The sequence below is a fragment of the Triticum aestivum genome, chromosome 5D, assembly GCF_018294505.1.
Source record: "Triticum aestivum cultivar Chinese Spring chromosome 5D, IWGSC CS RefSeq v2.1, whole genome shotgun sequence".
Taxonomy (NCBI): Eukaryota; Viridiplantae; Streptophyta; class Magnoliopsida; order Poales; family Poaceae; genus Triticum; species Triticum aestivum.
Window position 1 is genome coordinate 413,300,220 of NC_057808.1, and position 17,906 is coordinate 413,318,125.

At 49.2% G+C, this 17,906-nt stretch overlaps 1 protein-coding gene across 1 annotated transcript; it reads left to right on the top strand.

The window, feature by feature from the left end:
* The first annotated feature begins 15,586 nt into the window (after positions 1 to 15,586).
* Positions 15,587 to 16,837, top strand: LOC100037632 (dehydration-responsive element-binding protein 1B). The gene has a single exon (XM_044542386.1). It carries the CDS (start codon positions 15,805 to 15,807, stop codon positions 16,612 to 16,614), a length of 810 nt encoding a protein of 269 aa, XP_044398321.1. The 5' UTR covers positions 15,587 to 15,804; the 3' UTR covers positions 16,615 to 16,837.
* Positions 16,838 to 17,906: the final 1,069 nt, after the last annotated feature.

Below are 17,906 nucleotides of genomic sequence, written 5' to 3' on the forward strand. Positions count from 1 at the left end.
TCTGGTCAACGAAGTCTACTACATTCTAGTCGCATTCGTAACTGATTCACGGTCCATTTTGCAGAGAGAGCAACACAAGCTTGCGTCCGAGAGCGACTCGTCGGCGAAGTACAAGTGGGACACTCCTTTCAACCGGGCCATGAACATAATGATGGGACACCCGCCCGGCCAGCGGCCGCAATATGGACGTGTACACGGTGCCGGGGATGGGGCCACGTGGAAGTAGTATTATAACGAGGACCCCGAGGCCAAAAGACAGAGAAAGAAGTCCAGTCAAGTGACTATCGACGAGAAGGTGGCGCGGGCGATGGAGAAAGCAAAAGCTAAGATAATCGCTGCCTGTAGATCTGATATGGTGGCTGCCTTTACAAGCTTGATTCCAACGGTGGTCACATGGGTGCAACAAAATCCAAACGCGCCACCAAGTGATTTTCCCATGCCCAGCTTCACCGGGAGCAACTCAATGAACACCGCACCCATACCCGTACCTAGTATGGCAACCGCACCCACACCTCCTCCAGCACCTGCTCCTCCACCCAGCTCTCACAACAGCCCTAGCTCCGTCTCTGGCTTGAATGTCGGGCCGTCGATATTGGCTGAGCTCGACGCCCTCACGGTAAATACGCGTCGCACCTTCATCAACTCAACTAATTAATTAATCTTCAGTTGCAGTTCTTTTTGGATCTCTGACGCCGCACGTATATGTCTTTGTAGGCCGACTCCACTCTGTGCACCCTCCTTTACAACATGAAGGGCGGGTTGGTGGATGTGGGGAAGGGTACTATAGTGAAGCCTAAGGATCGATTGTTTCACCGCCGGCAGATGCCTGATAACGCCTTAAGGGTCTCCGTGGCGAGTGTGAAAGCGGGCTATGAGGGTCTCCCTCGTCCGATACAAACCGATGGAGAGGTGACGAGACCCCCACGCAGCTTGGCCAATGCAAAAATTGGCCGATCTTGTGGCCGAAAAATCTTCTTCGTGTCGAGGTGGCCGGGAGCACACCAACGGGACCTCAGGAAGGTATGACCACAACACCACCTACACAAGTACAACCATCGTCTGTGCTGCTTGCTGAGATCGAGAGACATGAGGAAGGAGGGCCAACCGTTCCGCCGGCAGATGATGCCATCTGCCCCATGGAAGAGGATATGGATCATGACATGGAGGAGGCCGATGACCCTCTCCAGTATCTCAATACTGCCTTTGACAACGAAGTAACAATGAGTCAACCATATGAATATGAGATGCATGTACCAAAGCCGGAACGTCCTCGGGAGTGCAAGAAGTCTTTGTTCATGCAATCCTCGCAGGACACGCCTCCAGATGCCGGCTCCACCCAAGCTCAACTAATTAGCCAGAGTCGTCCAAAGCTGAGCCCGACAACACTAGGGGTGGTGCTCAGGGAGGGTCTGACAGACCCACCAGCACCTGAGCCCACCAAGAAGAAGCAGAGGAAGAGACCGACGGCGAGAAAATCCAATAAAGCTGGCAATGTTGGTTCTAGCAGCCAGCCGCCTTCGACCAAGGTTGACCGTGTACCGATGAAACATGCGCCATTAATCCATGTCGCGGGAGAGCCAATGGTACCGGCGAATGCACTAGCTGCCATAGAAGGGGATCTCAGGAGACTCCATGACCATGTGCTTTCGACAGAGAGAAGCCTCCTCGCCTCGGATGATCCAGGATACCCACTTTATACGGTTCATGTGCCGAGCAGTTGCAAGATGTATGTCCACACATGCCCCGCGGACCTCTTCTTCCTGAGGTTTGATTACATCTTCCAGATGTTTCAAATGAGGACACTCGATTTTACGTTCGTCCGCCTGTATGCGCTGCACATGAACTACATCGTCAGGAGAGAGCAAGTCACCGGTCTTGCGGTCGCGGACCCATACTACATGCATGAGGGCTTCTTGTCAATCAACGACGCCAACCGTCAATATGCGAGTCAGTACATCGAAGAATTCTTGGTCAGCAATAAGGACAAAGAAACGATTCTCCTACCTTATCATCCCAGGTAAGTCATCCGCGGATAGCACTATAACACATACATCCTTTCGTGCATTTCAATAGTTACTTTGCACGCATGGAGGCTAAACTTGATCGTGTATTTTGCGCAGCGGGGGGTGTCGTGCCGTTCTCATTGTTCTTTACCCGCGTTACTCCCGCGCTCTATATTTGGACCCGTCGAAGAACATACAGAAGAAAGATTACACACACACATAAAGTATGTTCTGGACAGAGCTATGCTGAGCTTCAGCATGCGGGGTGGCTACATCCAATGCAAAAAAAACAAATAAGGCCGGGCTTTGTTTCAGCAACAAGACTGACTTCTGTTGCATCCAGCAACCGGCAAGAAGTGAGAATGATGGATTCTACGTCATCCATCTAATGATGGAGTACAGAAGGGATGTGCAATCACTTTGCATGAAATCTTCATCCGATACCCATATCCAGAGATGGGCCGAAGCCTTTGGAGCCGTGCCGGATAATCGACTTCGAAATGATTTCTACCGGATCCAACAGGAAATTGCGTCCATCATCATGAAAGATGTCCTCGAAGAGAATAGGATGTTCTACGGCGGCCCAATATCGCGAGCTGACGCCCGAACCCGCATTGCCCTACAACGTCAGGACATGACGCCTTTCACTAAGCTTGGGTGCACCCTTCCGGATATGGACAGATGGGAAGAGTGCACTGCTTAAAAACAATGTGTCTGTTTAGTTACTTGTTACTTTCTGTACGACGAAACTTCGAATCTCTCAGTACGACGAAACTATTAGATGTATGGTGCCGCGCTCTAGTTAATTACTTTCGGTACGATGAAATTTGTTAACTATGTTTACTATATATGTTGCTTCTATTTCATAACTGTTTTGTTGAATTCGCTTCATGGTATATATATGTGCATCTCTGACAGGTATATAGATCAACGATGGCGAGGAAGTGATATGCCGTGTATGTAGGGCATGTTCCGGGTGTGTATGATGAGTGGCCAGAGTGTCAGGCCCAAGTCTCTGGCTTCTCCGGCGGAAGCCAGAAAGGGTTTGATAGCAGAGCGGAAGCCGAAGCTAGTTACTTGAGATTCATAGCACAACAGGGGATTCAGAACCAGCGCCGCTGCAAAAACTACTACATAATACCGCTTTTGATCATCGTGATCGCTCTTATCTTCTATGCGGTCATATCATACTCTACATAGATGATGAAACATGAGTATGTGACCATGTAGTTGCATGTATTGAGAACTTGTAATGACTTGTAACGCTATTTCGAGACATGTGTTCGACCATGATTGATGATGATGAGATATTTGAGACATGTCAAGACTTCTAATAACTTTGGCTCATCGATGACTCACTTGCTTTTCAATGAATATACATGTTATTGTATAAATGGTGGATCTGTTTAATTGTGTACAGAGCCAAAACGTAATTTTTTTTACAAAAGTTAGTAGTGGCGTGGGGGTAAAGATTACCAGTAGCACTCAAGTAACAGTAGCGCTGGCTAGCTCCACGCGCTGTAGATAAATATCAGTAGCGCTGGGTGGAAGCGCGCTACAGCTACTTTAGCTACCAGTAGCGCTGGGTTAAACAAGCGCTACTGCTAAAAAAATAGCTGTGGCGCCGTAGCAGTAGCGCGCCTACCCGCGCTATTAATAGTAAAAAAACCAGCGCTACTGGTAAGGGTTTTCCCAGTAGTGTGCCCAAGTTCTACGAATACATGTATTACAGGACAAGGAATGCATATCCTTCTAGAGGAGGCCCATCGTTAGTGGCGAGGAGCCCAGGCTGTATATAATAACCAGGCTCCGAGGCCGCCCTGGCAGCCTTATTCCCCGGAGGCCGGGTACCCTGGTGTATTGCACCGTCAGTAGCCCTCAAGAGCATCTGGAGTTGGAGTCTTTTGTCTTCGAAAATGAGAACCCAGGTGGGCTCCTACTGTTTTAGCGGCAGTCGTGGCACGTGTTCATGAATTCGACCTCGGGAATACTAGGGTTCACCAGGCGGGCGGCGTCCTGGCCACCCTCAGCGTATTTATCCGTCGGTAGCTTGGCCGCATTAGGGTTGATGCCAAACCGAATGTGTCATCTTGGCCTGCTTGGTGAGGTCTTGAGGGAGTCCTTGGAAGGAAAATCGATCTTTTGCCAGCACACCTTGAAGGAGCTGGAGTTGACACGATCTGTCGGGCTTGTTGCCCCAAGGAGGAAGTCGAGGACAAATGTGCATGGCGAGCAGGGTGTTCGGCTTTCTGTCTTCTCTGTTGTTGGATACATCCGGCTTCAAAGGTCTTCGTCCTATCGAGCGTGCGACCTCCTTGAAGCGATCGAAGATGATATGATATGTCGGGCACATCGCCCCTTGGAGGAAGTCGAAGACCACCGTGCATGGAGAGCAAGGTGTTCAACCTCCCTATCATCTTTGTTGGAGATATCCGGCAGCTCAACTGCAAGGATGGAGCTGGTGTGCTCTGTTGGGCCACGAGCCCCGAAGGGGGACCGGAGCCCGCCGCGCAGGGCGTCCGACCTCCTGGTCTTGTTTTGTCGTTGAAGATGATCGACTTTAGAGGACCGAGTCCGGTGGCGTCTCCGATGCGCCGCGATTGCTTTGTCTTCTGGAGACACTGGGGGCACGATAGTGCACTTGGTGGGTGTAGCCCCCGAGCCTCCGGCCGACTCGTAACGAAATGGCTCCTGCGCTCGAGCACACAAACCTTCTGGTCATCCTGCAATACGATTCTTGAGAAGCCATTGCAGTACTCTCATGTGATGGCATTTCCAGTTCAGCATACGGCCACATTATCATGGAGATCAAAGCGATGCTTTTGGATAGGAGTTTGTTTTTCAGAAGCTACGGTGTGAACAAAATGGAGTTGTAGATCGGTTGACAAATTATAGTCGTATGGGTGGTGTCACGGCTGTGTGGCTCACCCAAGGACCCCCGTGTATTGAGGTTCCTTGCTTTTTGATTGTAACCCCATAACATTGAATTAAAACTCCCTTTCGCTCGAAAAAAAAGAACAAGTAAAAGGGCAGCGACAGACTTTGCAGGAGGAAGATTAACGCTGGATAATTATACAGAGGCGGTAATGCAGAAGATGCGGCCAAGAAACCATCCAGGTCAGCCGGTTAAAGCCACCGCTACGGCATTCCTCGTGGCCACGCGAGCTGACGCGGCGCTCTGTACCGCCTCCTTCCTAAATCCTATGGCCAACAGGGCAACAATGCATAGTGTATCTGTGTGAGTGTGACATGCCACCTTTCCCTCTTGGCATCGACGTGCCACCTTTGATATTTAGGTCCGTGCCACTTAAATATTTGTGGAGCAGAACAGCTTTTGTCCCATTCCTGTTCTCGTAGGTTCGGCTAAGCAATATGAAAGCATCCCATTTCTATTCCCGGAGGCACTTTTTCTAAATCAGCGGCGCACAAATCAACCACCACTTTATATATCCCTTTTTTCGAGTGGCAACAAACTTTATTTATCTCAGAATAATCAGGAATACAAATAATCTCTGGTACTCCCTCCCTCCGTTTCTTTTTAGTCTGTATATAAATTTGATCAAAATCAAACTTTGTAAAGTTTGAATAATATCTAGGAAAAATACCAACATCTACAATACTAAAGCTATATGATATGAAAATTAATTTTATTATGCACCTAATAATGTTGATTTCATATTATGAATGTCAATATTTTTCTTTATAAACTTAATCAAAGTTGACAAAGTTTAACTTTGAGCATACTTTATACGCGGATTAAAAAGAAACGGAAAAAGTAATGGCGAAAGCGAAACATGGCTACCAAAAGATAAAGATAGGTCTTATAGCCGTTCATGCGTGGCGTCCATGTGACCGAGGAAGGTGGACCTAATTAGTACTTCCTCTGTAAAATAATATAAAAGTGTTTAGATCACTAAAGTAGTAATCTAAACATTTTTATATTAATTTACGGAGGGAGTAGTAGTTAATAAAATATGTGGTCGACGGGAGGAGCCCAATCAGATACGGACTCACTAAAAATCCTTGTCGCCACGCTACGTGAGCTCACTCAAGTGGAGGCAGATGAATGTGAGCAGGAAACAGCTGCCGCGGGCGGGCCACACTACGTCGCTATCTGGGTCTTCTTCCTCCATTGATCCAATGGCCAAGTGGCAAGATTCTACGGTAGGATATTTCTGCCTTCTTTTGGCAACAACGATGACAGGATCATGTACTACCACTTTAGTTATATGTATTTAATCCCCTTCCCGGTTTGTTCCGGGGCCTGGCGATTATTTCGTCCCTGGCAACACTGGTGCTTTTTCCTCTATAAAATCACTGATGCCAGGATGACAAAGAGGTGATGTGTGCACTTTAGACAGACGTATATGGTTCCATGGGTGACTGTTCACCTGGAAAATGATCTTGCCCTGGTGTTTGATGTGACTTGTATACTTAGATGTCGTGCGGCAGGCAAACACTACGCAGCTATGTGCCCGGGAACATTTAGAAAATGGATTTGCTAAAGGCGAAAATGTGCTTAAAACACAAAAGGGACTCATAACATAAATTGAAACAAATATGCATCTTGCATATGTCTTGCTCACACTTTCTTCACCTCTCTGTCTTTTGGAAAAGGACAGTGTGGTCTGCTGATTCACCGTTGTTATAGAGTATTTAAGAAATACTACAACAATTCGACCAACCCTAACGAAAAACTACGACTCCAAAAAACTCTTCCAAAAACTAGCACTCTACAACTAATGTTTTGCGAAAAAAACTACCATATCACAAAAGTATCCGATTTGGCTCGTTTAAGCTGGATTAGGATTGGTTGGGGCAACTCGTCAGGCCATGCGTCAGCAGACGCCTCACGGCACCCACAAGACGGCCATTAAGGGCGTTGCTCGGTCGAAACCCACTCGTTGGTGGGTCGTTGGTCAACATGCCAGTCCAACTCACTCTTTCGCCTCTCGCAGTCCACACACACGCACGCAAACACACACACACACACACACACACACACACACACACACACACACTCTCTCTCTCTCTCTCTCTCTCTCTCTCTCTCTCTCTCTCTCTCTCTCTCTCTCTCTCTGGCCTAGGTGGTGAGCAGGGGTGAAGCCAGGATAAAAGGTCGTCGGGGTCAACACGAATAAGTAGCACTAATGTATTCCCTCAAACACAAAGTAGCATCAATATATTGCTAAAAACGTGTAGCTCATACTAACTAACATGTCTATAATATTTTTAGTAACCTCACATAAATAAATAAAACATAGTTGTCAATGTATCATAAGAAAGTAAGCTCACGAAAGTAGTTACTCCTCTATGTTTCTTGACCTTTGTTCCAAGAAACAAATGATGCAGTAGTTCATGAAATCATCACCAGTGATGGGATGTGAGTTGAGGCCTAATCCAGAATGTGGAATCCACATGATTAAATTACCCACCTAGATCTTCAAGCAATTATTAGAAAAAAATAACACGTCAAACAAACCCTAAGATAATTGAAGAATAGAAATTTTAGATAATACAAGAATATGAATTAGATTAAGAAATCAGCTTTAGTATCACTTACAGATCGAAACAGCAGAACAAATCTTGAATTTTTACAGAGGAGATGAGTGAAGACCGGGAGTGCCCAGGTCGGCGGCGGTTTAGCCGTTCAGGCGAACAGAGTGGTTGGGGGCGATGCATGAAGAAAGAACGGAGATGGAGGGGCAAGGGAAATGTGATCGAGCGCAGGTGTGAAGAAGCGATCTGGAGATCGATCTACCGATCTACTCCCTCCGTCCCATAGTATAAGACGGGCCTACGTGCCCCTGCCTGGCCAGCGGGCCTGCGTGTCCCTGCTGATCGGAAGTGGCCAGTGGGCCTGCGTGCTCTTTAGGACTGGGATCAGTATATTTTCACCACCATATTTTTCCTCATGGGATATATTGTATATAACAGTTTTTGGACCAAGGTCATCGGGGTCAATTGACCGCCATGGCCTGGTGGTGGTGGCCATGGCGGTGGTGGTTCCACACAACGGTGGCAGTGATTTGGTTGGCGGAGGGGGTGCTCTTGGGCATGGCGACTGTGCTACTAGACTTCTCGGCGGTGGCTGCGGCCATGACGACGATGGAGGTAGCGGTGTCAACGGCATCGGCTCGTTCTGGGAGGTCGACAACTGGTTGGGTAGCACCAGTTATGCGAGGCAACCAGCTTCACACCCGGCGGAACACCAAGTCCAGTTGTCGTCGGCACCTCGGTGTTCCAGCGGCCGCACGTAGGATCATCTGCTATGTTTATGCCATCTACAAGTAGTTGTTTTGTTGTCTGAATGTGTGAAATTTGTTGTCTGAAATTGCAATGCATGCAATGTCATTTTTTTGATTTAAAATGTGTTAGTATGCAGCCTTTTGTGTTGAATTATGAGTTTCAAATAGTAAGAAATGTTGTCTGCTTCAGATTAACATGAGAAGTTTAATTTTTGTAGTGCTATTGTGTTGTCTCAAAAGGTTATAATTGTTGTCTGAAAATCGGATTTCTATAGTGTCAATTTTCTAAATTAAAGTTTGTTAGTCTGCACCATTTTTGTGTATTTTACAAGTCTTTAATTCAAGAATGAAAATTGTTGCATTCACCAATTTTCTGTTTTTTTACAATTCTTTAAGTGGGATAGGGTGATGAACTGTTGTATTGATTGGTCTACCTATTTATTTATGTTGTTTAGTTGGACAAAAGTGGCAAATTTGGTTTTATTTTAATGAAAGAAATCATGTGCAAAGGGGAATATATGAGAAAGATATATCTTTTCTCACTCTGCTTTCACTGATTGGTAGTGAGGGGTATGGAGAATGTGATTACATGTACTATGTGAAGGTTGAGAAAATGGGAGTTGAAGGAGTACATTATTTAGGTAATGAAGATAGTGTCTAGGAAATGTTGAAACTGTTTCATCATGTTAAAGTTTTGAACATAAAAGTTGTAAAAGCTTATGAACCTACAAGTAGTAGTGCACAGCCTGATGGCAATTACATAAACACACAATAGAGTTGCACTATGAATAGAGTAGCAAGGGCATCTGAGCTTGAGAAGTTGAGGAATGATAGAAAGGCTCAGCTTGAGAAGAGCATGATTCAAAGAGAGACTAATTTAAGGCATTTTGAAGGGGATACTAACGTCTCTCAATTTTGTTCTAATGATGATGTAGTAGATTCAGATAAAAATACTGAAGGTGTTGATATGGATGTACAATATGCCTTCGGAGAGGAAATGTCAATCGAAGAAACCGTCCCATCCTAAGGTGAAAAAAGTGAAAACCCTGGCCCAACAAGTAGATGTCATCACGATCCAGAGCATAAACTAAGTCCATAATGGGTGCTTGAACGAAATGAGTTTTGTTTTCCTAGTGATTTTGGCATTAGTGATGAATAAGAAGAACCCAAAGGACCATACCAATTGAAGAGAGGAATGAAGAAGAAGAAAAAGATGAAGGATAGGGTGGTTTGATGCCTCATTCCTGATTCACATTTGCTGTTGTGCAAGAGCTTGTGCTTTCAAACTGTGCCAGTTGAGAGATGTAGCAAGGGATTTCCATATAAGAACTTTGAGATCTTTTCACTACCATATGAATACCCCAACTAGGATTATTATGTGGTGCTCATAGAGAGAGCATGTATGCCGATTTTAGATGCGTGCCTCCAAGATAGCTCCCGTCGCAGTGATGAAACACTCGCAACAACAACACTTTAACCACCACCAAAGACAACACCCGGACAAAGAAAGAGGTTCTCCAAAAGCGACACCTCCAAGAAGGAAACAATGCACAAGTGTTCTCGTCGCCCGATCAAGGATCTTAAGTTTTCACCCTGGAGAGAGCCCGAGATCCCCAAAACAATGCCTTCGCAAGACCATTACCAGGTACAACCAATGAAGGCCAGACCTTGGGCTTTCACCCGGGAGATCATGGCTTGGTATTCGAGAAGCACCCCCAAAAATGGTGTTCACCAGTGTTGCCACCCCTCCTTGCAAGGCTGCCGTTGCAAGTCCTCACCACCTAACACACATGGAAAACCTATACCGCCATTCTTCAATGCAACCAAAAATCGTCTGCCATTACAAGTCTCCGATCGCAACCACCATGAATTTGTTCACCACTATCAATGCCATGGAAACCTATACTTAGACAGGTCCCATGGCACCGGTAAGACAGCGAAGCTTCGCCCCACACCCTCATGAAGCCACTCTGGCCGAAGATGGGGCGTGCCCGACCGGATCAATAACGATCTAGATATCCAGTGGCGCCAAAAGCTGAGATCTCCGAGGGAAGATAGGAACCCGTCGGTGTCCAGATTGAGGAGACCGACATGAAGCAGATCAAAGTTTTGGAGCTCGAAGAACAGCGGGGCCAACCACCGCGGAGCTCCCCTTGATCCCGACGGGCCGGATCTGGGCAGTGCTGCCATGCATCCCACCGCAGCCACCACTACAGCCGCTCGAGTAGGTGCAGAACACCACCGCGCCAGAGCACAACCCACCAACCACCGGCCCGCGCCGCCGTGGCCTGTTGCGCCTGCAGGCCAGATCCGGTCACCACAGTAAGGTGAGCACCACCGCCACGAAGCCTCCTACGCCGCCGCAACACCAACGCATGCAACCCATGCCGGCGAGCCGCGCCGCGGCACCCTACACCAGAGCCACGCCCAGGCCCAAGGAGGCCGGCCAGCACCAGCCCATCACGCGAGAGGAAGAAGACAGCCTGTCGTCACCACCGTCGGTCGGGCCCGACCGCGTCCTTGGGTTGCGGCGAGGGAGGGGGAGGCAGGAGGAGGCGACTGACTCTGGTGGCGCAGATCGAAGGCCCCTCCCCGTCGCCTCGCGGGGGCGGCGCGTGAGGGGATAGGGTTGGGATCCAAATTTTCTTTTCATTTTATATGTTCTGTCACTTGACTGAGACTTGGTTAAGTCTCAGTTGACTGAGATCTAGCCATATCCATAATATATCCCACGGTGAAGAAGTTCATGCAGTTGAAGTAGAGTAGAATTTCTGGATAGCTACTTCAAATCCATCGGCTATGCCAGAAATACCGGTGTTCTGCATGCGGTGGCCGCGACCGCCAGCAAACTTTGCGGCCCTATCCGTCGATGGTTCCTTCGCACCGGCGGTTGGTGCCACAACGGTCGGGATGGTGTTAAGAAGGGAAGATCGGTAATTTTTCCAGGTTACACTCATATCTTCAACTGTAATGATGCATTGTAAGTTGAGCTACCTGCGATTATGGCTCATGTGCTCAAGCACACAAACCTTGTGGGCATCATGCACTACAATTTTTTAGAAGGCATTTCAGTATTCTCAGGTGATGGCCTTTCCCGTTTGGCATACGTCCACATTGTCATGGAGATCAAAGCTATGATTTCAGATAGGGAGTTTGTTCCTCAGAAGCTACGACGTGAACAAAATGGAGTTGCAGATTGGTTAACAAATTATAGTCACACAGATTATGTCACGACTATGTGGCTCAACCAAGGACCCCTGTAGGGATGGCAATTTTATCCATGGATCTGGATACCCATGGATACCCGACCCGGTTGGGCAAGGGTATGGATCACATTTCTGCCCATGGGTCCGTGGATATGGATACCCACGAGCAGCCGGGTTGGGCACGGTTATAGTTTGTGCTCCATGGATATCCAATGGATACCCGTATGACATGTGGGGCCATATGCCAGTGACAGTAGAAAGAACGAATCAATGGGAAATGGCAGGCAATATGCAACTGGTGCCATAAGCTATATGCTGCAGCATCAACATCTGGTATGTCACACTTAAGGACTCATCGTATTACTTGTTGCCTACTTATGCATGTAGCATATGTTGACATTTTTGAGTGAATGATGATGAGTTAATTTGATCTTTGGGAAGGCTTCATGCTGACTTTTCTATGCCCATGGAGCTCCATGGGTATGTGGGTATCTAGCGGGTTTGGGCATGGGCACAAGTTGTGCCCATGGATAATTTGGTGGATGGGCAGAGGGTATGAAGATGGGTCATGGGTTGGATTTGGACCAGCTCCACCCGCTCCACCCGCTCCAAACCCGACCAATTGCCATCCCTAGACCCCCGTGTTTCGAGGCTCCTTTACTTCTTGATTGTAACCCCATAAAATTGAAACAAAACTTCCTTTCACTCGAAAAGAAAAAAGAGGAACAAAAAAAAGGGCAACTACAGACTTTGCAGGCGCTGGGTAATCATAGAAAGGCGGTTCGGACGCGCTAATGCAGAAGATGTGGCCTAGAAACCATCCAGGTCAGCCGGTTTAGGCCACCATTCCGGGGTTCCTCGTGGCCACGCGAGCTGATGCGGTGCTCTGTTGAGCCTCCTTCCTAAATCCTATGGGCAAAGATGCATAGTGTGAGTGTGGCATGCCACCTTGTCCTTTTGGCATTGCTGTGTCACCTTAGATATTTAGGTCCGTGTTACTTAAATATTTGTGGAACAGAACAGTCTTGTCCCATTTCTATTCCTGGAGGCCATCACTTTTTAAAAAGCAGATGAGCGGAGAACAGTTTTAAGCCGGAAAAACCGCTTAAAGGAAAACAATGGCGCTGACGTTGGACACGCCAGAATTGATTTCGGTTTTATCCGTTCATCCATGTGTGGCGTTCATGTGACGGAGGGAGGTGGACGAGAGTACCCTAACTAGTCTATAAAAACATATGTGGTCGACAGGTGGTGGTCCAACCAGATCTTTTCCTGCACTCATGTCAAAATCCCGTCGCCACCCTAAGTGAGCTCACTCAAGTGGAGGCAGGTGAGTGTGAGGAGGAAGGAGCTGCCGCGGCCACACTACGTCGCTGTCTGTCTGGGCCTCCTTCCTCAGTTGATCCTGTGCCCAAGTGGCAGGGTGATAGGATATTTCTTCCTTCCTTTGGCAACAATGATGACAGGATGATGTGCCACTTTGGTTATATGTATTTAGTCTCGCTGCCGATTTGTTCCAGGGGGGAAGGTTCTTGTCCCGGTGATTATTTCTTCCATGGCGACACTGGTGCCTTTTCCTCCATATAAAAACAGTGATGCCAGGATGATAAACAGGTGATGTGTTGCTTTAGAATTGGACAGACGTGCTTGGTCTTATGGGTGACACGTCTGAATCTAGTTTCTTTCATTGATAGTATCTCCGTTCGAAATAACTACATTTTTGGGGGTTTGTAACAAGCCAAACTTGTTGAAGTTTGACAAAGTCTATTGAAAAATATATTAGCATTTAGAACACCAAATTAGTCTAATGAGATATTTTATCAAATATATTTTTGCACTATGTTTATTTGGTGTTGTAGGTCTTACCATAATTTTTCTCTATAAAGTTGCTCAACTTTAAGCATATCTGACTTAGCATAAACTTAAAACTTCAATTATTTTGGAACGGAGTTATGAAGGGAGTACATGCCAGTCTGAATCAAGTTAACATGGCAATGAAAATTTACCTTGCTTGCTCCTTCAGCCTCCTCCTTCGGCATCAGTTCATCATTGAATATAAGAGGCAGCAACAAGCATCACGACGAGAAGAAAAGGAACAACACGGGCAGCAGCAGTAGCGTCCAGATTGAATGCAGCGGCAAGCAGCAAGCGTGGCATGCAGGCGGGACGTAGCGGTCCGGCGGGTGGCGACTGATTGGCTTCCACGAGGCTCCGCCGCCCGCCGGTGACCGGGGCGTAAGCGAACTGGGCGTAGGTCACTTTGGTTCCTCGTCGTGGAACCAGCACATCCAGATTCAAGTTTTAGACTCGCCACGTGTATTCGTATTTTTGCGAATTCATCATGGTCTTTTCATCGACCCGAGATGATGCTCGACTACAATGTGCTCAAAATGTAAAATGTGCATACTTGAGGTGAGGCCAACTCCAATCGGAAAACACAAATGGACGCGGATTTTGTCTGTTTTTTGTTCATTTAAGTCGGCCGAGCAGACGAATGTGTCTGATTTTGACCCTGGGCATCGGTCCGTCCAATGCGACCGATGCATTTGATCCACGCGGCAAACAGAACAAAATTAAATAGGCATAAAACATTTAAAATAAAGACATGCGTACTAAAACGCCTGTCAAAGTCCACTTATACAATAATTAAAACATAAAACATTAATTAAAACTGAAAAAGTAATTCGCAGCCGCCCGCCGCCCCAAGCTGCAGCCCTAGGTGTCGTCGCTCTTCATGGTTAGGTTGACGAACTCCGGCGTCGCTGCCCATGGAACGCCTGCTAGTAGGCCTCCAGCACAGCCTCCGGCGTCTGCTGCTGCACCTCCTGGCGCCGCGCCGCCGCCTCCTCCTCTTGCTCGCGCCTCTCGACCTCCTCCTCACGTTCCCACTGCATTCGGCGATCCGCCTCCGCCCGCTCCGTCGCCAGTGCGCGTCCCTCCAACTCGTGGATGTGCTGCTGCTCCTCCTTCTCCGTCGCGCCCAGCCAAATGGGCGGCGCAGAGAGGTAGACCGCTAGCTGGCACGTCCACATGTTGCTCTGGGGGGAGGGGGGGGATCATGCGGTGGTGGAATCTTGGAGTGCTTGCTCTAGGCCAGGCCACATGGCATTCTCTGCGCGCAGGGTTCCTCTATGGCACGTCGCGTTGCCTCCTAGAGGGCCGCTCTCCTCGCGCTCCTCACCCAGAACGGCGGCGATGGAGGGCGGGAATCCATTTGGATGACCCCACGACGACGCATGTCGTGCTCCGTCGTGAACCACTCGTCCAGTTCGAGGAATTCGGCGCGTATGCGGGGTCGCGTCGTTACTCCAGCGAGGAGGGCATGATGGTTGTGGATCTCCAGTGCACGCGCGCGCTCGAACTGCGGTACAGCTAGCATCAGGATGCGTTTGGGGTCGAGGTGCCAGTTGTGCGGTAGGTTCACGTCCGACAACAGCAGCTGGATAGGGTGCTCCCAGTGGTAGTGCATATGGTGCACCAGAATGTATTGCCGGCCGAGGCGGCGTGCCAAACTGAAGTTGGCCTCGTGGTCGTGCTTGCCACGCTTGTTGCTGCGGCTGAAGAAGCCCATGGTGACGGCGACGGGCTAGGGTGCGTGCCGTGTGGCGTGGGAGCAAGTTCTAGATGTGGATTGGTTTCGTGAGAAGTGGGTAGGCCCCCCCCCCCCCCCCCCCCCGATATTTAAAAAGGACGTGGCATGTACGCTTCTAGATGCTGATGTGTGGGCCTTAGGTGGATGGATGAGGCCGACACGCGGGCCCGAGGCGGACTCCGGGCGGACGCGCCGCGTGCGCCGCGTGTCCGTCTCGTGTCCGTGTAGACGCAAATTGGACGCAAATTTGCGCCGGAAATACGTCCAAACAAACACCAAGCTGACCAAATTTGCGAATGCGTCGGCGTATTTGCGTATTTGGGCCGTTCATTCTGTCTGTTTCGACCAGTATGGACCAGATGTGTTGGCACGTTGGAGTTGGCCCTAAGTGTATGTATGTATTTGTGAACTATTTTTAAACAAATGCCGGAAACTAAGCACCACCCATCACATCTCATCCAGCTAAAGCTTGAAAAGCAACCAAGAGATGCGCGTCGCGGAACGCCATGAAGCTCCCTTGTGCTCCGCCACAAGTGTCAGCGTGAGTGCGACATGCACATACTCCTTCTCTGCCACTTGCCATTTCCAGGAAACCACCGCTTGCCTTTGCCTATATATGCTCCCCGTCTCCATTCCCCTTCTTCTTAAACAGGCTCCATCCACCGATCGATCAAAACCTCTCAACACAGCCGCTGATTCTTCCAGTACTCCTGCTCCACACCTCCCACGAGCGTCTCCGCCAGCTCTCGACTCAGATGGACGTCGCCGACATCGCCTCCCCGTCTGGCCAGCAGGGGCATCGGGGACACCGGACGGTGTCGTCGGAGCCGCCGAAGCGCCCCGCGGGGCGGACCAAGTTCCACGAGACGCGCCACCCGCTGTACCGCGGCGTGCGGCGCCGTGGCCGCGTCGGGCAGTGGGTGTGCGAGGTGCGCGTGCCTGGGATCAAGGGCTCCAGGCTCTGGCTCGGCACCTTCAACACGGCCGAGATGGCGGCGCGCGCGCACGACGCCGCTGTGCTCGCGCTCATCGGCCGCGCCGCCTGCCTCAACTTCGCCGACTCCGCATGGCGCATGCTGCCCGTGCTCGCGGCCGGGTCGTTCGGTTTCGGCAGCGCGAGCGAGATCAAGGCCGCCGTCGCCGTGGCCGTCGTCGCGTTCCAGCGGAAGCAGATTATTCCGGTCGCCGTCGCCGTCGTGGCGCTCCAGCAGCAGCAGGTTCCGGTCGCCGTCGCCGTCGTGGCGCTCCAGCAGAAGCAGGTTCCGGTCGCCGTGGCCGTCGTGGCGCTCCAGCAGCTGCAGGTTCCGGTCGCCGTGGCCGTCGTGGCGCTCCAGCAGCAGCAGATTATTCTTCCAGTCGCGTGCCTGGCGCCGGAGTTTTACATGTCTTCCGGCGACCTGTTGGAGCTTGACGAGGAGCAGTGGTTTGGCGGCATGGACGCTGGGTCGTACTACGCGAGCTTGGCGCAGGGGATGCTCGTGGCGCCGCCGGACGAAAGAGCGAGGCCGGAGCACGGCGAGCAGAGCGGCGTCCAGACGCCGCTATGGAGCTGCTTGCTCGACTAATTTAGAACTACTTTCAAGTTGTAGATTTAGGAAGAAACATACTAGGCAGTTTGTTCCTTCATTTGTAGTAGTATTTGTGGAGTTCCCGGTTTCTACTTTTGGGGAGAAGGGCTAGATTGCTTAATACACCAATTATTGGTTCTGAACTCGAGAGCGTTATCGTGCACTCCATGAATCCACATCAAAGATATTTTTTGAGAAGGAAAGCAGACACATCAAAGGACGTCACTGTTAGTTGACAACCTGTGAAAATGATTGATTTGGACGGCCTTGCAAACAAAAATCCATCCACTTACGGACGTTTTTTATTTTATAAGTAATCAGCGCTGCTATACACACGATGGTGTGTGGACGATTCCTGAACGACAACGCAGATCAACTCATCCATGCACAACAGTAAAGTGAAGCAGACGGCTGGATTTGGCCGTCGTCTCCTTGTCGTGCACGCAGTATCGTCTTTACAGCAGTTTCGATAAGTAATTATCCTACGCACTAAGGCCAACTCCACCGCGCGACCCCAAACGGACGTCCGCTTTGCCCGGATTCGGTCCGTTTGGGTAGAGCAATGGGGCCGTCTTCGGGCCTGTCCTGTGATGCGGTGGCCGTGCGTCCAGCGCGCGGCCGCATCTATTAGCCCCATCCTGTCCGCCAGGGTCAAAGATGCCCATATTTTCATATCCAAACAAGTTTGCACATCCAAATATTAATTGTCTGAAAATAAAAATAGTTTTACAACTCAATCGAAATTGTCTCTAATAAAATAGTTTTACAACCAAATCGAAATTGTCTTGAATGAACATAATGAACCAATACATCTATTGGTTGCCAATGTGATCCCACACGTGCTCAACCAAGTCATTTTGAAGATCCAAATGAGTGTGCCAATCACGCAGCTCACGATGGAATTGGACAAACTGTTCAAACGTGGCCGGTTCTTGGTGCAGGGGCTCAACATTTTCACCTTGATAATCAAATCCTTGGTCGAAGATCCTGTCATCACGCTCGTCCGCGACGATCATGTTGTGCATGATCACACAAGCAGTCATCACCTCCCAAAGCTTCCATTCATCCCGTGACAGTGCAGGGTTTCAAACGATACCCCATCGGGATTGAAGCACACCAAAAGCATGTTCCACATCCTTCCTAGCACTCTCTTGCATTTGGGCAAATCTCTTTCTCTTCTCACCTTGGGGGTTCGAGATTGTCTTCACAAAAGTTGACCACTGAGGATATATACCATCAGCTAGATAGTATCCCTTGTTGTACTGGTGGCCCTTGATCTCAAAGTTGAC